This window comes from Theropithecus gelada, chromosome 7b, assembly GCF_003255815.1.
Source record: "Theropithecus gelada isolate Dixy chromosome 7b, Tgel_1.0, whole genome shotgun sequence".
NCBI lineage: Eukaryota > Metazoa > Chordata > Mammalia > Primates > Cercopithecidae > Theropithecus > Theropithecus gelada.
Window position 1 is genome coordinate 9,525,096 of NC_037675.1, and position 22,161 is coordinate 9,547,256.

Sequence of the window (22,161 nt, forward strand, 5' to 3'; positions counted from 1 at the left end):
CGTGCCTGTAGTCTCAGCTACTCAGGAGGCTGAGGCAGGAGAACTGCTTGAACCTAGGAGGCAGAGGCTGCAGTGAGCTGAGATCGCTTCACTGCAGTCCAGCCTGGGTGACAGAGCGACTTTCTATCTCAAAAACAAAAACAAACAAAAAAACTCCCAGATTACCAGCATTTGAAACTCTTCAACTCTCAAACTGTTTTGGATTCTGAACAGAAATCCAAAACTGTAGTTATTATTTTTATTATTATTAAAAATTGTTTTTTAGAAACAGGGACTTGCCATGTTGCCCAGGCTGGTCTTGAACCCCTGGGCTCAGGCAATCCTCCTGTATCAGCTTCCCAAAGTGCTGGGATTACAGGTGTGAGCCACTGCACCTGGCTAAATTTAAATTGCCAACAAGTAGGAATAATACATAAGAAACCTTAAATTCTAAGTCTTCAAGAGATTGCCTTCCGTATTTTTTTCCCTTTTTCCCAATTTGGGGTTCTTCTTCTATTTATTTCACTTACGACACATGGTAACAACAGCTAGGTGAGAGGGAAAGATTAGCAGAATAAGAATATCTGGGATTCATTTCCAGGTTCCATATAATCTAGGTATAAACTATCAGCATTTTAATTTCATGATGTCTCAGTGTACTTAAAAAAAATCAAGAGGATTTTAAAAAAAATCAGGGGTTTTAAAACTTTTTCTGCCCAAGGAAACTTCAGTGATATAAGCAGCATTAAATTTTCTAAGCTTGCCTGGATTCTATTATACATTTAAGCAATTACTTAGTAAGTTACCACCCTAGTAATATGAACTAAATAAAAATAAAATTCATAATGCAAAAAAATACCAACCAACACAAAACCAGGCCAATAATAAGCTTCCAGTAGATATCTGTGGAATAAATTAAAAACTGAACAAATATGTGATTGAGTACTAGGAGAATCTATGACTCCTACAATATTTTCAACTTCTCCACTGCTAAAAATTTTAGTTAAGTTATAATGACCTTTTAGATGTGGTTCTGAAAACAGTAATTAATCCACCAGTGCCTCTGAAATTCCTAAAGTGTCATCAAGTTTTCAGAGCATCTAAGAGTAGAAAACAACCAATGCTACTTCCATGACAAAATTATGGACAAAAGAAACGAAACGAAACTTGTCATTAAAGTTAGCCTGCAAAGTATTATTGTGGGTAAATAATATATTTCAACTAGATTATCTTTCAAGGCATGAAATAACCTGCAGATTTATACTACAGCCAGGAACTTCAGGGTGGAACTACTGGATGGACACAGTCGAATATTTTTCAGAGTGTGTTCCATGGAACACCAGTTTCATGAAATGTATACAGTGCTGCACATACTGTGGTTTCCTAGTTAATACATTTGGGAGAAACAGTATATTGAACTCTGCCTTGAAAATCCACAATGTAACACAACATTAGCATTTTAAACCTTCTTAACCCAGAGTTGCCTAAATTTACTAATATTTGGCCATGAACCAACCCCTCCCTTCTTTTGGTTCTCCCTGCCCACACATAATTCTTACTAGTATTTTTGAATTTAAGGAACACATTTTGAGAAGATATTTGATTCAAAAGTTTCTGCAAGCTTCCATATTTTTAAGGTTCCATTGTGTTGGATTAACTGAGCGACCAGTGCTGTTATAGGATTATAATTCTGTATTAGCAGGACCTTGGCTGCTGCTGTTGTTTGTTTTTTTGAGATGGAGTCTCACACTGTGGCCTGGGCTGCAGTGCAATGGCACCATCTCGGCCACTGCAACCTCTGCCTCCTGGGTTCAAGCGATTCTTCTACCTCAGCCTCCCGAACAGCTGGGATTATAGGAACCCGCAACCACATCCGGCTAATTTTTTGTATTTTTAATAGAGACAGGATTTCACTATGTTGGCCAGACTGGTCTTGAACTCCCAACCTCGTGATTCGCCTGCCTCAGCCTCCCAAAGTGCTGGGATTACAGATTACAGGCGTGAGCCACTGTGCCCGGCTGGGACCTTGGTTTATCTGTCATGCTGACTAGGCTACTTCCCAGTATATTACAAATACTTTGATTTTTTTTTTTTTTTTTTGAGATGGAGTCTCACTCTGTTGCTCAGGCTACAGTGTAGTGGCATGATCTCTGCTCACTGCAACCTCCGCCTCCCAGGTTCAAGCAATTCTCCTGCCTCAGTCTCCTGAGTAACTGGGACTACAGGTGCTCATCACTATGTCCAGCCAATTTTTTGTTTTTTAGTAGAGACAGGGTTTCGCCATGTTGGCCAGGCTGGTCTCAAACTCCTGACCTCAAGTAATCTGCCTGCCTCGGCCTCCCAAAGTTCTGGGATTAGAGGTGTGAGCCACCGCATCTGGCCTATCACAAATACTCTGAAATGAAACAGCTTTGACAATTTCTGAATACCCAAAGTTACAGGGGATTTTCACAACTTTCCTCCTATTGCAACTGGGATCATCTTATCCTGTGTCTATTTTTCAAACATGTTTTATTAGTGAAAAATATACCAAATCTTTAATAAGGCCTCCATTTAAAAGCAAATTAACTGTCTTACTGTGCATAATGCATTTCCCTTTAAGAATGGTGTGAAAATGCCAGCTTGAGCAACACTTAATATTGCTGAAACTTAGAATCAGCAAGTGGTAGGGAATTGGGGTGCTTAATCATACGGGTATGGTAATTGTCTCAGACTCATAATACTAGTTATGTAAAAACAATTCATTATTTAATTTTCTATTATAAGTGGTTTCTCCACTAAAAGCAATCCTGGAATATTCTAGAAATCTTCCACAATTGAAGACAGTAATTTTCATGAAGGGGGAATTTATTTCTTTTCCAAGTTTACTTAAATTGATACCTTGTAAAGTTTTTATACTAGGCATTATCAAGTAAGAATGTATTCATTTGAAGCCTACAGTTTATCCAAAGAACTGAAAAAATAAAAGTTCAAAAGGAGAGAGAAAGTAGGAGATAAATACATATATAACTCCCTCCCTCTAATCCATAGGGTCTAATCTTAAAGGAAAGGTATTTTTAAAGAAATGGTCTGAAAAGGAGAAGAAAAAAAGTGTAAAAATAGCTTTTAAATACCACAGATGAACATCTAGATATCTGTCCCATGAGACAGAACAACAAAACAAGGAAAATAAAATTTACATTGTGAAATAAAAAGTTTTGTGAAATTAGCACACAATACTATTACAAAGAGTACACAATGGGATGGGAACACATCCCCTACACCTTTGAGGGTATCTGTGTGCTGGAAAGATATCTTGTGCCCTGGAATCAGGAGGCCAGTGGCTCAGTGTCAGTACTACACAGAAGACAACAAATGTTCTATCCAAACCAATTCTCAAAGGCAAGCATAAAGACAAATGACTTACAAAGGATGGCATGCAAGGGGCTAAAAGCCTCCAAACAATTTCTTAGTACCAAGCCTATAGCATTTTCTGAGCTGGTCAGACCTTCAAGAACAGTCACTGGACACCAAAGTTGCTTACTTACTATGCAACTCCTCCTCCTCATCACTGGAATAAGAAGAGCCAAGAGAAAAGAGAGTTTTAGACTTAAGGAGGAGCGGAGAGATGCTGATGGAGATCCGCCTTGCTGGCCGCATCTGCTGCTGAGCTGAGGAGGTTCACAGAAGACATTAGAGCATGCACAGATTACGCCAGGACCTTCAGCATACGGGGAAACAGTATAATGTCAATGGACTATGTGGTTCCGGGAAATGGTGAATGATGTAATAATTTGTTTACATTCTCATCTCCATTTCTGAATATACAGAATTCTAATGCAGTTTCTAAAAAATTCGGCTAATAAATACATACCTGTTAGATTATGAAAACAAGAATGATCACAATTCATACCTGGGGTTCTCTTTCTTAAAAGTATACTAAAAACATCTACTAGTGGTGTTCCTCAGGATTCCATATCTGGCTCTCTTCTCCCTCACCCCAAATCTCCTCATTCACTCTACCTCTTAACGACAATCTGCATACAAGACACTGGTGAGTCACATCTTTCTAATCTGGAAGCCAGATCTCTCTATTTAGCTCTAGGCTCATTCCTCTCCCTGCTCACCTGTGGGTGGATGTTCCACAGGCAGCTACAGCTCCAAAAGCACGTAAGCGAACTTATATTTTCCTGCAGAACTGTTCCTCCTCCTGTGTTCCTTCACTTAGTGAGTGGTACCAACATCTAACTCATTACTCAAAACGGAAACCTGGGCACTATCTCTGAATCCTTATATCACACTTCACTCAGGCTTCTTTACTTTGTCTTCTAGCTCAGCCTCTATTCCTCCCCTATTGCCACTGCTCTCTGCCTTGGTTTAGGACATGGTCTATTACTGTAACCTGAATCCTGCAAAAGCCTTCTATTGGCCAGACGTGGTGGCCCATGCCTGTAATCCCAGCACTTTGGGAGGCCGAGGCGGGCAAATCATGAGGTCAGGAATTCGAGACTAGCCTGGCTAACATGGTGAAACCCCGTCTCTACTAAAAATACAAAAAATTAGCTGGGCGTAGTGGCAGGCACCTGTAATCCCAGCTACTCAGGAGGCTGAGGCAGGAGCTGAGATAGCGCCACTGCACTCCAGCCTGGGCGACGGCTCCGTCTTAAAAATAACATAACATAACATAACATAACATAACATAACATAACATAACATAACATAACATAACAAGCCTTCTACTGATCCAATCTCTCCTCCCCATAGTTAGCCTGAAGTGTTCTAATCAATTATTGGATCAATTTAATCAACGTAAATGATTCCATTTCCCTCAGGCAAGAGGCCGAAATTCCGCAGTCTTGCTTTCTACATACTAATTCACCCAGCTAATTCCCAGTTTCCTTCTGGTCCAAACTTTAATATTACTTCTCCTCAGTCAGCCTTCTCTGACCCCTTAGGTCTGTCAGTCCTATAACATCAAATGTTTAAGTTACTGCATTTACCATTTTCTATTAGATTCACTTGTTCTCATCTGTAAATGTGGTGAGGAAAGCAACCCTACCTGTGAGTTCTCCCCTCTCCTACCACTGTCTAGCTTGGTATATGGAAAAGAGTAGGTACTCAAATATTTACTCGATAAACACATTAATAAACGAACTTCCCTTTATCTGACTTTCTGGAATCTCAATGTCCTAAATGAAATGAGAGAAAAAGCCCTGTACCTATCTAATATGAAAGCAACTCCATACCCCAGATAAATGCTAAGTGACATCACTGTTTGCTGTTGCAGCCACTGCACGTAATAGATAAAAGAAATGTTGGTACAAATACACACTAGTTTGTCAGGCAGTGAGAGTCTTGTGCAAAAGTAAGATACTACTGTGTGTTCTGATGTGCCTCCAAATGTGAAACGGATTTACAAAATGAAAATGAGCTGCTCCTATTACCCAGAATCTAAGAACATCCCTTTCATGCGTCACAAAATCATAGATCATAAGGAAAAACCTTAAGTGATGAGTATCTAGTGTATCCCTGACAAACAGAAATCTCCAACATATATATATATTATATAAAGGAAATGTTCTGGTAACATAGCAATTCAATTTTATAAGGTATTTGATTTAAAGTTTATATTTCATATATATTTAATGAACACGCAAGTTTTTCAGTTTTACAATTTAATAACGTCAAAAAGAAGTCTGATTACATTTTTGTTCTGATGTATTTGTCAATGTTATCTTTTCCAAACAGAACTGTGCTAAGAATATATATATATACACTTTTATATATATATATACACACACACACACACACACATAGATATACACATACTTCAGTAAATTTCCATCACAGTTAGAGAAGAAATCCAGAAAACAGAGATAAAATATCCTCAATAGCACTGATGCCTAACTTTTCAGAGGCCCACCTTGATCTTTGGTCACACAGGTCCTTTACCTTTTTAAAGATCTGGTACAGATATATAACTGCCACAGTTCAGCTCTCAAGACGGCCTTAGCTGTCATAGTCTAATGCATGCCACACAATTACAAGTTACTGCTCCCATCAAAACATGCTTAAGAAACTTGGCAAACTCACATGCCATAAGCGAAGTTATAAAAATGACTCCAAGGTAAAGTGCCCTTCTTTGTGATACACATAGAGTATTCCTTCTGAAATGCTTGGGGTCAGAAGTATTTCAGATTTTGAATTTTGGAATATTTGCATATATATGATGAGACATCTTGGGGATGGGAACCACATCTGAACATGAAATTCATTTGTTTCATATATAGCTTATATACATAGCCCAAAGGTAATTTTATATAATATTTTACATAATTTTGTTAAGGCCTCATACATGGAATTTTCCACTTGTGGCATCATGTTGGTGTTCAAATGGTTCAGATTTTGGAGCATTTCAGACTTTCAAATTAGGGATGCTCAACCTGTAACACACCACACAAAATGAATGGGAAAATGAAATCTCATTAAGAAGCATATGAAATTAAAACATCTAATGGGTCCAATACCCCTTTCAACATATCACCACTAATGTGTTTCCAGGGATGTAATCAAGCAGATTATTATTTGAGGCATCTTCTGGGTGGGAGCAATGAAAAGGTTAAAAATACAGCCATAGAAAGGGATCATCTGGGCCGGGCGTGGTGGCTCACGTCTGTAAGACCAGCACTTTGGGAGGCCGAGGCGGGCGGATCACGACTCAGGAGATCGAGACCATTCTGGCTAACAAGGTGAAACTCCGTCTCTACTAAAAAATACAAAAAAAAATTAGCCGGGCGTGGTGGCAGGTGCCTGTAGTCCCAGCTACTTGGGAGGCTGAGACAGGAGAATGGCGTGAACCCAAGAGGAGGAGCTTGCAGTGAGAGATCCCACCACTGCACTACAACCTGGCTGACAGAGCCAGACTCCGTATCAAAAAAAAAAGATCATCTGTCATAACTGAATTCTATACATGTAAAAATAAAAAAATTTTTTTAAGTTCTATCAAGAAACCATTTACATTTCACAGTACAGTGGGAGAAAAAGGCCCCACATAATCTTTCTCTGATGCAAGGAGGAGAAATGCTGTGCACACATTCCATGGAGAGGTTTCCCTCAGGGCAGTCCTCACAGGCACCAAGCCTCATGACACAGCCAGCACCTGTGCTACTGCGACCCCCTAAAAAATGGCCGGCAGGTCACACTTATCATATCTCACCCTTCAAATCAAGACAGTAAGTCCAAGACAGGAGGCACTGCAGCTTTTCCCATCCTCTGTGGTTCCTAAAGAAGCTACTGCTTGCCTGCTCTCCATCCCAGAAAGTGACACAGAAATATTTTAGTCACCCTCTCTACTCAGTATTTTCCTTTACATCAATAGATTTTTTTAAAAACAGATCCCAGCTTAGAAATAATGCTGCAAGTTTGACTGCTTTTCTAATCCAGCAAATGACCCAACAAAAGACATTCTGGACAACAGCTCAGTGGAAATACATTTTCAGAAATGCTCAAGTTTTACTGACAGCTGTGATAAACTGTGGTCGAGGCAACTAATAATTTCTTTAGAAGGAAAAAGAGCACAGGTAAAAGCTGGAAAGCAGTGAGATTAGGATGAGTTTAGAAAACATTCTGTTCCTAAACAAGCACGCTCACAATAAACAGCCAAGTGCAAGACAACAAGAGACAATGTTCTAGCAATGGTGAGCAACGTCTAACCTTGTTTAAGCTCTGGGCAGAGAAAAATGGACCCTGGCGCTGTTCTGGTTATTGTGAACAATCACACTCCACAATGACAGCATGTGCTCATTATGTGACAGAAAATATGCTATGGACTTCAAATAAAGTCAGATTTAAGCCACATCACATTATCATCCCCATTTAACAGCTGAATTGAGGCAGAGAGTTTCAGTAACAAGCTCAAAGTAATACAGCCACTAAGTGTGCTTAAAATATCAGTTAAAATATTTTAAGTGTACCAAACATTTTAGGCTTTAAAAATCACTGAGGATTTTAACTATTACACTATTTCAGTTAGGGAGAATATGACCATAGATGAGTCATGCTGAGTATTTAAGTGATTTGGAATTGAACACTTGAGTCTGGAGCAAATTATAAAATATCCAGCTATCCCGATGCTTAAGGCATACCACACACACTTTAACACAAGTTTTAGTCTTCTCTTCAGTCAGAATTTTAACATTTCCAAAATGATGTATTATGTTTCTAGTGTAGAATAACAAATACAGTTGGGAAACTATTTTAATTGTATATAGGAGGAACTAAGGAGAAACAGTGACATTAAGGTTGATGGGTCCTTCTGTTGCAGCATATGGTATTAGAAAGGTACGTGGGGCTAGCTATCATTCCAGTCTGCGTGAAATGCACGCTACAAATCAGAATGAGGGTATTATATTTGGATGAAAGGCGTAAACTCTTGCTTGAAGCTCTACTTTTGACAGTAGTCTACTACTGAAATCAGGTTCCCTAGGTGAGTTGAGCAGAAAAATTATCAGCAATGGGAAGAAAAGCTCTGTGTGTCAGAACCTCTAGAATAGTGCTTTTGGGAGTTAGCTGTATTATTTATAGTGTTTGGATAGCAACTGAAAACACAGTCCAAAAGCACCTTGCTTTGTGAAGGAAAAATAATGAAGTGTTTCATCCACAAGGAAAGAAAGTGGGTCACAAAATATAGGAAAAAGGTCTCTCTTTGGGATACATTCTGTTGGTACTAGGTATCTGTTGCTGTAGAAGCACAATATCCTCTATGTCATGATGCTTGCTGGTCACAGAAGGAGGGCACACTGAGCTGAAATGTCTCACTTAGAGAGCCTTCCTGGCCTTTTCTGGCTACTGAGTGCTAGCATTCTGGCTTATCAAATTCACTGCAAACTATTCAATTGTAATTTCCATTCTATACAAGCCAAACCTCTAACTCAAAGCCAAATTAAAAAAAAAATCAAAACAAGCAAAAACAGGAAAAGCTATTTCTGTCACAGTTCTGGGGGACACATCTTTGAAAATAAGTCTTCATTAGACACCTTTTGTCAAGTAGGCTAGATTTGTACTTGAAATATTAATCACATGAAAACAAGAAAAAATTTAACAGAATCATCCATTATGTCTTTCTCTCTCTCTCTTTTTGTTTTGAGGCAGTGTCTCACTCTATCACCCAGGCTGGAATGCAGTCGTGCCATCACAGCTCACTGCAGCCTTGACCTCCTGGGCTCATGATCCTCCTGCCTCAGCCTCTGAAGCAGCCGGACTACAGGCATGTGTCACCATGTCTGGCTAGAATCATCCATTATGTCTTAATTCCACTGTGAAAATTTTAAAAATTAGGATTCCAGTAAGTCATGAAGTGACATGGAACATCCCATAAATACAGGGCATCTGCTTCTCAACTCTTAAACTGAATTATATCAGGGAATAATGAGGAAACCCCAGAAACACCAGGAGAATGTGTTTATTTCCTTGGCTTCAGCCTCCAAGATACATGCTCTTTCAGCAAAGAACATAATGTATCACTCACTCCCTCTTTAATGAGAATTTAATCTTTATATCCAGATCCCACACAGCAACTACTCATAAAAAATCAACATTTAAAAAATAAAAAATGAGGCTTCTCAAAGAACAAGTTGCTTTGTGACAAAACAACACTGATCCAATCCAAGTATGTTTCTGAGCATCGCAAGGCCCTGTGCTTATGGGTGCCATGACAGCTCTACATAACTTCCATCGCCAGTTGATCTGAACCTGCATACAGGTCCACTAACCCCTTTCAGATGTAATCCTACTGGCCCTCACAGAACTAAATCTCTGTCTCAGACTTGCTTTGTCCTTCTTGAGCTTGACATTGTTGAAAAGCTCAGGTCAGTTACTGTGCCAGTTTTCTCCACTGACAAATTCATGAAAGACAGGGATCAACTGAGGAACTTTTTAGATTAAAGAGGTCTAAAGAGACATGACAACTTAATTCAATATATGTTCTTAGACTGAATCTTGGACCCAGAAATAAGTGAGAAAATTTGAAATCTGAATAAGGTGTGCATATTAGATAACATAATTTTATTGACATTAATTTCCTGATTTGGATAATTATACTATGGTAATATAGTATTATCATAGTATATAAGAGTATAAGGTACTCTTATATACTAATGCTAGCACTCAGTAGCCAGAGAAGGCCCGTATATGGTACTCATATACTATGGTAATATAAGAGAATATCTTTGTTTTTAGGAAATATACACTAAATTAGAGGTGAAGGAGTGTTACGGATACAACTTACTCTCTCAAATGTTTCAGAAAAAATCTTTAAGGGGAGTGACAAAGAGAGGGGGAGAGGCCGGTGAAACAAGTATTCTAACATATGAAGACTAGAAGTGAAGAATACATGGGAATACTTTGTACTATTTTTGCAATTTTTTTTTCCCCAGTGAACATTATTTATAACTATTTTTCAACTCTAAAATTACTTCAAAATAAAAAATGTTTAAAAACTGTGTCTGGCTGGGCGCGGTGGCTCACACCCGTAATCCCAGCACTTTGGGAGGTCAAGAGGGGCGGATCACGAGGTCAGGAGATTGAGACCATCCTGGCTAACAGGGTGAAACCCTGTCTCTACTAAAAATACAAAAAATTAGCTGGGCGTGGTGGTGGGCGCCTGTAGTACCAGCTACTGAGGCAGGAGAATGGCATGAACCCAGGAGGTGGAGCTTGCAGTGAGCCAAGATCGCACCACTGCTCTCCAGCCTGGGCAATAGAGCGGGACTCCATCTCAAAACAAAAAACAAAAAACAAAAAAAAAGTGCCCACAAATACAATAAACTTAATGTATTATGGATATTTTTAGGTAGCAAAAGAAGGAAGATCTCATGATGAACTCTATGTCACCTTTTCTGTTTAAGTGCTAAGCCATTCATTCAAAGCAGCAGCAAGCAAATTTTCGCAGGTAATGTTATTAGGCCTTAAAGTGAGAAAAATAATAGGAACAGTGGTTAAGATTTAATATATTTAATTTTTTAAAAAAGTAGTATACTCACTGTCCAATCCAGGATGGCTGATTGTCATTAATGAGATGGATTTTGTCAATGGAGAGGAAATGGCGGATGTACAGTAATTAAATCCCTGCTGCTTAGATCTGTGACATATCTGTGAAGTAAAAGAGTAAAGAACAGGTTGTAAGCATATGCTCTCATATTTCCAGGTAAGCATAAAACCTTATAATTAGACCTACATAGTAAAATAAGGCAGTACAGAAGGGGGTGAGAGCACAGGCCTTGTGGTCAGACAGACATAGGTTAAAGTCTGCTCCTGCTACTTAACAGCTGCTCAATTTCAGAAAAGTTACTTAGCTTTTCTGAGGCTTAGTTTTCTCATCTGAAAATGGGGATCATTAGAGTATCCATTCTTTACAGTGGTTCTGTATCCCTCATAGCACCTAACAATGTTTCAAACTTAGTAAGTACTTAATAAATATCTGCTGGATGCATAATCACATAAAAATAATTTCACTGGAAATATCAAACTACATACAATACTTTTTCTTTGAAAATCTAAATACTCCTTCATACAGATATAGTAGAATATTGGTAACAGTATTCTGATTTTACTTTATTATTATTACTTTTTTAGACAGAGTCTCACTCTGTCACCCTAGCTGATGGCATAATCTTGACTCACTGCAACTTCCGCCTACCAGTTCAAACGATTCTCCTGCCTCAGCCTCCTGAGTAGCTGGGATTACAGGTGTGCACCACCATACCCAGCTAATTTTTGTATTTTTAGTAGAGATGGGGTTTCACCATGTTGGTCAGGCAGGTCTCAAACTCCTGACCTTGTGATCCGCCCACCTTGGCCTCCCAAAGTGTTGGGATTACAGGCGTGAGCCACCACACCCAGCCTATTTTTATTTTTGAGACAGAGTCTCACTCTGTGGCCCAGGCTGGAGTGCAGTGGCATGATCTCGGCTCACTGCAATGTCCGCCTCCCGGGTTCAAGTGATTCTCCCGCCTCAGCCTCCTGAGTAGCTGGGATTACAGGCGCACACCACCATGCCCAGCTAATTTTTTGTATTTTTGGTAGAGACAGGGTTTCACCATGTTGGCCAGGCTGGTCTTAAACCCCTGAGCTCAACTGATCCGCCCACCTCAGCCTCCCAAAATGCTGGGATTATAGGCGTGAATCGCCAGGCCTGGCCTCTGGTTTTAAATAATTGGAATACTGAGATTCAAGTAAAGAGTTTTAAGGTCACAAACAAAGCAACAATGTATCTGGAAAGAAGCCTAAATCTCTTCCCTATCCTCTTCTAAGATGATACTGATTCTACATGAACATAGAGGTAACTGAAATTTGACAATTTAACTCTCAGTAAATTCACAGCAGCTTTGAGACCATGTAATCCAACCACCTGTAGAAGTTCCTGGTACAATATCCCTGAAAGACAGTTGTCTAGTGTCCACTAGCACACTTCTGATGATAAGAGCCCATTCCTGGCCGGGCGCGGTGGCGCACGCTTGTAATCCCAGCACTTTGGGAGGCCGAGGTGGGCGGATCGTGAGGTCAGGAGATGGAGACCACGGTGAAACCCTGTCTCTACTAAAAATGCAAAAAAATTAGCTAGATGCGGTGGCGGGTGCCTGTAGTCCCAGCTACTCAGGAGGCTGAGGCAGGAGAATGGCGTGAACCCGGGAGGCGAAGCTTGCAGTGAGCCGAGGTCGAGATCGCGCCACTGCACTCTAGCCTCAGCTACAGAGCGAGAATCTGTCTCAAAAACAAAAAAAACCCACACACACAAAAAAAGAGCCCATTCCAATTGTTAACTGACTTTATCATTAATCCCTTCCCTTCACAGAATGAAATCTGCCTCCTTATGACTCACACATGTTGAAAGAGAAGCAATGAAAAATCCGTTACTAGCATGAACTTGACTCAATTAGGCCAGACTTCTGATTATTTAGAGCTTGTTTCATGTGTAACCATGGCAGCTGAGGTAAACAGTTGCTATGTTTCAAATACAACTGTGAGGTCTAAAAAATGACCTCAGTGAAAGGCAGAGACTTTTAACAGGAAGTTGGCTGCAGGCAACTCATCCAGATCAGAATGATACAAGCAGCTCAAATACCCACTCTGAGGTTCCATACAAGATAAAAACTATGGTTAAGTAGAGATTCCAGGAAGGCTAAGCATAGCAAGGCACTAAAACAACAACTTAATCTAGAAAGACTGAATCAGAAAGTCCGCTTCAGAAAGATAGTCCATTTTTAGAAACACATCAGTGGTAGTAATGTCTTACTAAAATCCAGGGTTATCTGTCAAATTCCTGGAAACATCCATCTCAGAAAATAAACAATATTAAGAAAATTAAATCATTCTTATTTCCTCATTAAAATTCACCTACTCCAAAACCTGGAAAGAAGCAGTGAAATTAACAGCCAGGAACTCTGAGTTTAATACTGTTTAGCTAATAGCCACTTATACCACCTTAGGCAAGCCATTTGAATGAGCTTGAGCTGAATCTGAAAGGATATATGGGTCTTGATCTATGATTGTTTACAAATCCACAATTTTGGTATTTTACCTTTCCTTGCACATGATTTCCAAAGGATTCTATACATTTGAAATGCACTTTATTTTAAAGATTTTGTTCACTGGTTTATTTACCGTTAGCAAAGCTGTGCTCAGTAGCCACCCAAGAATTGTTCCTATTTTTTCCTTCTTTTTTCTGTTACTGTTAGGCTGAGTAAATCTAAATCACTTGCTTCAACAAGCATATTCTTCATATTCTTATTTTTTCTCTTTCTGAAGTATCAGAACAAGTAGAAAAAATTTTTAAAGGGGCAAAATTTACTCTTCAACTGATTTTCATTATGCCTACATCTCTTTATTCGTCTGGTCTCACACAAGCATAAGTGCTACAATAATTACTAAGATAATCCTTCAGTGTCAAGTTTATATTTGGTCATGTTAGTGCCTTGTAGTAGGATACAATAAAAAATTAAACTTCTACACAAAGTCCTACTCAGCAAATCAAGGAAGAGGTTGTCAACATTTTTGTTTAATTAGAAATGTATTATTAGATTTTTGCCCCAAACTCCAGTCATCTATTCAAAAAGAGTTTTTTTTTTTAATTATAAATGTTTCATTTGGAGGAAATAAGATGTATCCCAGAATGCTTTCATAAATTAATCAAAGTCTCCTGGCCCAAGAGGAAGAGAAAAGACTTGCAGTAAGGTACAATGCTATAAAAGCATATCATTCAAATTCTCAAAACCTCCCCAAGGGATTGTCAAAAGTGGTAAGTGATAATGAGGACACCCAGAAGATGAGAACTAAGAAGTCACTTTGATTTGGCTGACAAGGAAATCCATGACCTTCAAGACAGGAGTTTCAAGAGAGTGATAGCAGCAGAAATTAAGATATGATTAGGTGGTGATAAAGAGAAGGCAAGGGCCAGGAGCAGTGGCTCAGACCTGCAATCCCAGCACTTTGGGAGACTGAGGCAGAAGGATCACTTGAACTGGGGAAGCTGAAGCTGCAGTGACCTGTGATGGCAACACTGCACTCCAGTCTGGGTGACAGAGTGAGACCCTGTCTCTAAATAAGTAAATAAACAAATAAAATTTTAAAAAGAGAAGGCAAGGAGCATAGATACTCTCTTAAGAATTCTGGTAGGCATCAGAGTGAACAGGCAACCTATAGAATGGGAGAAAATTTTTGCAATCTACCCATCTGATAAAAGATCTGGACAAATATCCAGAATCTACAAAGAACTTAAACAAATTTACAAGAAAAAAACAAACAACCCCATCAAAAAGTGGGCAAAGGATATGAACAGACACTTCTCAAAAGAAGACATTTATACGGCCAACAGACATATGAAAAAATGCTCATCATCACTGGTCATCAGAGAAATGCAAATCAAAACCACAATGAGATACCATCTTATACCAGTTAGAATGGTGATCACTAAAAAATCAGGAAACAACAGATGCTGGAGAGGATGTGGAAAGATAGGAACACTTTTACACTGTTGGTGGGAGTGTAAACTAGTTCAACCATTGTGGAAGATAGTGTGGCAATTCCTCAAGGATCTAGAACTAGAAATACCATTTGACCCAGCAATCCCATTACTGGGTATATACCCAAAGGATTATAAATCATGCTACTATAAAGACACATGCACACGTATGCTTACTGCGGCACTGTTAACAATAGCAAAGACTTGGAACCAACCCAAATGTCCATCAATGACAGACTGGATTAAGTAAATGTGGCACATATACACCATAGAATACTATGCAGCCATAAAAAATGATGAGTTCATGTCCTTTGCAGGGACATGGATGAAGCTGGAAACCATCATTCTGAGCAAACTATCACAAGGACAGAAAACCAAACCGCATGTTCTCACTCAGGTGGGAATGGAACAATGAGAACACCTGGACACAGGGCAGGGAACATCACACACCGGGGCCTGTTGTGGGGTAGGGGACTGGGGGAGGGATAGCATTAGGAGAAATACTTAATGTAAATAATGAGTTAATGGGTGCAGCAAACCAACATGGCACATGTATACCTATGTAACAGACATCCATGTTGTGCACATGTACCCTATAACTTAAAGTATTAAAAAAAAAAAAAAGAATTCTAGTAGGGAAGGGAAGGAGAGAGAATCAACAGACATTTCCTGGAAGGTATAGTAAGGAAGTTTTTTTTCCTACAAAGGAGAAACTTGGGGTATGTTTTAGAGAATTGGGAAAATAACGATATGTAGCATATTTCAAGATTCATTTTACTATTGAGATGGTAAAAGACGGTCTCAGATAAGAAGGAAAAACTCAATTTAATATCCTGGATACTTTCCTAATTTTAAAAAGTGTGCCTTGATGGAATATTTAAATCTATGCAGATTAATGGCATTCTTTATTTATTTTTTTTCTTTTTTCTTTTTAGAGACAGAGTCTCGCTCTTTCACCCAGGCTGGAGTGCAGCAGTGCAATCACGGCTCAATGCAGCCTTAAACTCCTGGTCTCAAGTAATCCTCCTATCTCAGCCTTCAGGCACAAGACACCATGTCCAACTAATTTTTAAATTTTTGTAGAGATGGGGGTCTTGCTATGTTGCCCAGGCTGGTCTTGAGTTTTCTGGGCTCAAGTGATCCTCCTGCCTCAACCTCCCAAAGCACTGGGATTATAGTCATGAGCCATCATGCCTGGCCCTTTTTAATTAAGTGCTAAAAACTTGGTTTAGTGCTAGATTAAGTATATCATAAAATGGGTAAGTAATCATAGCTACTAGCCTTATACTACCAGAAGCCTTGCCTTCTATGTTCATATTCTGTGAAATACATTTTTTCCAAATTAGACATATTTAAGACTTACCTGCTGATCAAACATCCTATGTTCTCTCTGGCCTGACTCCAGATCCTCTTCCGAAAGTGACACCAAAGAGTCAACCCGTTCCTCACCACCGAATGGGTGTCTGAGCTCTTTGGCATTTGCAGAGCTTACTTCTAGAGATGAGGATGGCTTGTTTCCGACACCAGCTCCTCCTGTCAAGCCTTCTAGACTGAAACTGAACACAGGGCACAAAAGTTAATTCATTCTATTTCTGGGTCTCAAAAACAGAGGAGGACACAAAATCCCTTTGGGTGTATCTCCCTTCTTCATGTATTATTTCTATGTCAGCTAGCAAAACTGTCTAAAAGGGCATAGCACAAAGAATACCACCTACCTTTCCTCCACAGATCTTGGAATACTGAGAAAGAATACTGCACTTAGATTTTCTTACCCCATTAAATTTATCCAAATGTTGAACCACCTAAGATCATTTCTCAGATATTTTTCAATATACTATACAGACAGACCATAGTTATCGGATACTTTATAAATGTTTTTCCTTGATCTAATTAATCTTTGTGAATCTAACTGTACTAATGCCAAGTAATTAAATCTCACAGAGAAAATATGAGCTTAAGTAACTTTCAGAAGGCAAACTGGGTAACTTGCCCTTATGTCCATTAAGTGGACCTTTATAATTTTACGTTCAAGTTGACCTTTATAATTTTACAGGTATGCTTTCACCCCAGAAAACCCAAGTGTTACTCATGAGTGTTACCATCTATTCTATGCACACCTGGCCAAACAACTGCTGACAGACTTCCCGAGAATTGTTAGTTGCAACAGGCACATATAACACCTTAATGAACAAATGCTGAAAAAGCAACCAGGTCTAATAGTAGAAAGAGCTGTAATTTTTTGCCTGGATATTGGTAAAGGGAACAAAGGCAATCAGGATTTGGCATTTTAAAGAGGATTCCTCCAAGAAAGATTCTGTGGTTTGCAGAATGAAAAGCATTTTCAGTAAGCAGAAGGCTACAGAGACAGGTTAGTGATTTAACCTCCTTGGGTTACTAACTAGAATAATTCACATCTATTACAACTGCAGCGGAAACTTCTTTAAAATAACCAAGATCTCAAAACACAGCTGTAGCTGACGATGTTCTCAGCTAACAATGAGCTGGAATTCAATTGGAAGGTATACTAAAGCTACTCAGTTATCTCCACTCAAGGAAAACTGTACAGAAAATTGCTACAATTAAGTTCATACCTACCAGTCCAGGATTTGTATGCTTTTAAAATTTTTTATTTATTTATTTTGGTTTTGTAAATCACTTATTATGAAATGAAGCCATATATATCTCTATTTTCTCTAGTAGGTAAATTAAACAAGGGATATGTTTTTCTTACTTCACTATAATAGAAATCATGACTAACTACAAGTAAATGTCTCTGTAAACCTCATTTTCTTTCTTTTCCTTTTTTTTTTTTTTTGAGACAGAGCCTCCCTCTGTTGCCCCGGCTGGAGTGCAGTGGCCTCATCTTGGCTCACTGCTACCTCCATCTCCTGGGTTCAAGTGGTTCTCCTGCCTCAGCCTCCCAAGTAGCTGAGATTACAGGTACCTGCTACTGTGTCTGGCTAATTTTTGTATTTTTAGTAGAGACAGGGTTTCACCATGTTGGTCAGGCTGGTCTCAAATGCCTGACCTCAGGTAATCTGCCCACCTGAGCCTCCCAAAGTACTGGGATTACAGGTGTGAGCCATCACACCTGGCCTGTAAAACTCATTTTCAATACCAGGGATAAGAAGAGGGGCTAAGTGAAGAAGAAATTACTTGAAAAGCCTAAGAAAACCAGATCTATGCTTATTGCAAAAGTTAATCCTGAAAATGTTTTAGTAATCAAATCTGGCTGTTCAGTTGAGACAAGAATATGAAACGACGAGGAGTCTCCGAATTTGGAATCTACACAGATTGGTGGATTTAGAAGCATAATAGAAATCAGTACATCTTATTAGCTGCCTTGGTTCTTTGATTGTTTTATTCAGGATCCAAGAATTTCTAGGATCTGAAAATCAAGACAGGCCAAGACAGAGAGAGATAAATCTGTGCAGAAAACATCAAATCTATGGCCATTTGAGACATACAGGATGCATCACCTGACTCTTAGGCTGTATCCCCTCAGTTGAGTTAGTGACACCCATAGCAGAGGCAATGAAACGCTGTGCTCACAGACAAAGCAGGCTGGCCATATGCATCCCAGCCACACAGAAGCCAGCTCCAAGCCAAAAGCCCTGATGGCATATTTTATGGTTCCCCATTTGGTGGCTGGACACATAACAATATCATACCTTCTGTAATTAAGATCAGCACTTAGGCCAGCAGAGTACTGCACACCAGAGGGGCACCAGCTCATACTGGGGATGACATCAAAGACAGAAACAGAAATGCAGGGAGAAAAGAGGAAACAGGGATGGAGTTACTAGGTTTAAAAACGAAGGGCATAGTTAAGAGACAGACGGATTTATTTGTTCAACAAAAAATTTAGGAATGTAACACTGACAATTTTTAAAAAGGCTAGAATAAAAACCATAGAAACTTAAAAATGTTTTATTCTTGTCTAGATAGCACTGTGGAAAAGACTGTGGGTTCTTTACAGTATCACCAGTTCAACCTGAAACCCAAACATTCCTTCTAGTGAACCCGTGGCAACTACCTATGGCTCACTCTTCAGACATGAGAGGTGTTTCAAACTCCATCATTGGGAATAATCTCTCAGTACATCCCATACTCCCACATCACCCTTACCACAGTATCGCTAACCCTAGACTTTTTAAAAGAGACAGTGACAAACTGTGCTCTGGTGGACTCATGAAGTCATCAGTTTTTTTTTTTTCATGTGTTTCCATTATAGATCCAACCAAACCAGACAATTAATAGATTTTGCATAAGATACTTAAGTCAACACTGGCATCCATCTTCAAACCCTACTCACTAGGCTACTATGTTAAAGATAAAGCATATAACACTGATTAAATATTTGCTTATATTTTAATGATAATGAAAACTCCCCCCCAAGATGGAGTTTCACTCTTGTTGCCCAGGCTGGAGTGTAATGGTGCGATCCTGGCTCACCGTAACCTCTGTCTCCCGGGTTCAAGTGATTCTCCTGCCTCAGCCTCCTGAGTAGCTGGGATTACAGGCATGTGCCACCACACCCAGCTAATTTTGTTTTTTTTTTTTAGTAGAGATGGGGTTTCACCATGTTGGTGAGGCTGGTCTTGAACTCCGGATCTCAAGTGATCCACCCACCTCAGTCTCCCAAAGTGCTGGGATTACAGGCTTGAGCCACTGCACCTGGCTGATAATAAAAATTTTTTAAAAAGGAATTCTATGCCACTAAGTTAGAAATGTATCTTTTAAATTTTAAGTTTGTATCCGTTTTTCCCAAAAGATTAAAAAAAAAAATCCACCTGATCATCTACTTCCTTGAATATCCCAGTAGGGGTGTCTATTCTCAAGTAGCAGGGACAGAAAATGTGGGGTTGGAAATGCTAAGTAAACACCACTAGCTAAAGCAATAATCAATTCAAAATATTGTGTGCTCTATAAAGGAAACTGCATGGAAACGTCAGGATTTTTATTAACAAAAACTATCATTTAAAAAATACCCTGCTACCTGGGCCATAAAGTTCTAGGTGATGTGCTTTTGTTTTCTGAGAAGAGATAAAAGCAGAGCTTGTGGACAACAATAAAACCACTCGGCTCCCTCCAGAATCTTGCAGATGGGAAGGGCTGGCACCAAAAAAATTAGATACATTGGATATATCTAACAACTTTGTTTTGTTGTCAAGTGGGGTTTTTGGCTGGAGAAAGGAGACAAGGAAAATGGTGGGAGGATGTAAGAGCTATCCCTATGGCTCTTTAAAAAAATCTTTACCATATCATTTAAAACTAAATAGTATAAAGCATTTTAAATCAGATTAAATTAGTGGTATAAAGCTTACAAGTGCAGAAGCAGAAAGTAAAAATACAGTGGAGACACTTCACTGTTCTGGTAAGTGGGATGACACTGACACAATTTACTTGTGTGAGGAGAAGATATATATTTTACAAACACACGTAAGACTCAGAAGTCCGTTCTTCGACATTATTAAATTTTAAATCGCCAGTTAATAAACAGGCATATTTTTACCTAAATATCCAACTTCTTTTTTTAGAAACAGAATGTGGCAAATCAGTAACTGAACATACACTGCCAAACCATCATTTTTAAAAATAATCTCCTTCTACAGATTTAAATGTTTCTTTACTTTCAGGTTATGACAATGATGTGGAATACTGTGAAGAGATTTAACATGAAGAGAATGAAAAACGATAGGGAGGCAGGAAGACAAACATAATAGCTTTTTTTTTTTTTTTTTTTTTTTGAGACTCAGACTCATTCTGTCACCCAGGCTGGAGTGCAGTGGCATGATCTCAGCTCACTGTAACCTCTGCCTCCCGGGTTCAAGCAATTCTCCTGCCTCAGCCTCCTGAGTAGCTGGGATTGCAGGTGCGTGCCACCACACCTGGCTAATTTTTGTGCTTTTAGTAGAGATGAGGTTTCACCATGTTTCCCAGGCTGGTCTCAAACTCCTGGGCTCAAGCAATCCATCTGGCTCAGCCTCCCAAAGTGCTGGGATTACAGGCGTGAGCCACCGTGCTCAGCCAAGATGTAACAGCTTTTCTAAGGAACCAGGAAGGAAGCTGCAGATGGTCTACAATGTCTGCCCTTTCTGGTAACAGAAAACTCCTTTCATAATTAAGGGTATTTTTGAAAGCATCGTCATTTCCTCAATTAGTAGGGGTAATATTTAGCAGTTCTTTGGCTTTGAGATTTGGAAAGTTCTAGATTAAAAAAAAACAAATGTCCCTCCCCCTGCCTTATAATACTTGTTGTAATGTTTCAATTTTACAAAATTTTAAATTATACATTACATTCTTCCTACAAAAGTAAGTTTCACTAGGGATGAAACTGGCTGGAGTTGTTGACGACAGGCACATCTATACACTAACTCGGACTGCATCCAGCAATCTGTCGTCTCCCACTTTGTCATCAAGTGCCTGTTTTTAATAAGCTCATATTGAAAAGCTTTAATAAAGACCCAGACAAATGTACCTCCAAAGAACCTTCTACGGAAAAGCATTTAGTAGAGATGGGGTTAAAACTTGTTTAACAACTTATTTTCTGGAAGAACAATTTCATAGGAATCACGATTATCTGAAATTCATGAGAACATTTGAATTTAAGCTCAATTTCTTGCCTAAAATCTGGAATTAAACAAAGCATCCACTTGGAAAAGACAAAGTCGGAAAGATCACTATTCGCCTACTTCCCAAAAAACAGGTTCAGCTAATAGTTAAAAATACTTCTTTACAAATGTCTCCTAATATGAGAAACTGGCAGTAATATAACCCTAATTTTTGGACTTCTAAACGTTTTTCTAAACAATGGAAGAAAAGGTCACTAATGACTTCTAAAGAAAATCCAATGCAAAATTTGAAGCGAATTAGCAATCTGACTAGAAATTACTTCTCAGCTTAAAAATCATTTATTTTTAGCTTCAAAATATTACCTGACAAATACTAATTAAGGAATTCAAAGGCCAAGAGATGAACTTATACCTCTGATTTGCTTTAAGAAATGACTACATCCACAATGGAATGGAAAATGCCAGGTGGCCTAGTAATAAAGTCTTTCATTACATTATTAAAGAATGTGTTGACAATATTTCAGGGCCTATATACAAGCACACACACATTCCTGGTTTTTCTTTTGTGGAGAAGAAAAAAATAGTACTCCCCAGGGTCCATTAAATAGGTAC

General features: G+C 39.0%; 1 protein-coding gene across 4 annotated transcripts in view; it reads right to left on the reverse strand.

Annotated features, from left to right (window-relative positions):
* The window catches only part of AKAP13 (A-kinase anchoring protein 13), a 356,454-nt gene that overhangs the window by 66,761 nt on the left and 267,532 nt on the right, over positions 1 to 22,161 (reverse strand). For 2 of the 4 annotated variants that reach the window (XM_025390973.1, XM_025390972.1), the window contains 3 exons: positions 18,646 to 18,711; positions 16,338 to 16,530; positions 10,998 to 11,106 (listed from right to left, as the gene is read on the reverse strand). In XM_025390973.1, coding sequence (XP_025246758.1) covers positions 10,998 to 11,106; positions 16,338 to 16,530; positions 18,646 to 18,711 — 368 coding nt within the window. The remainder of the gene's footprint in view (positions 1 to 10,997; positions 11,107 to 16,337; positions 16,531 to 18,645; positions 18,712 to 22,161) is intronic. The other 2 variants (XM_025390974.1, XM_025390975.1) reach the window with 1 other exon arrangement.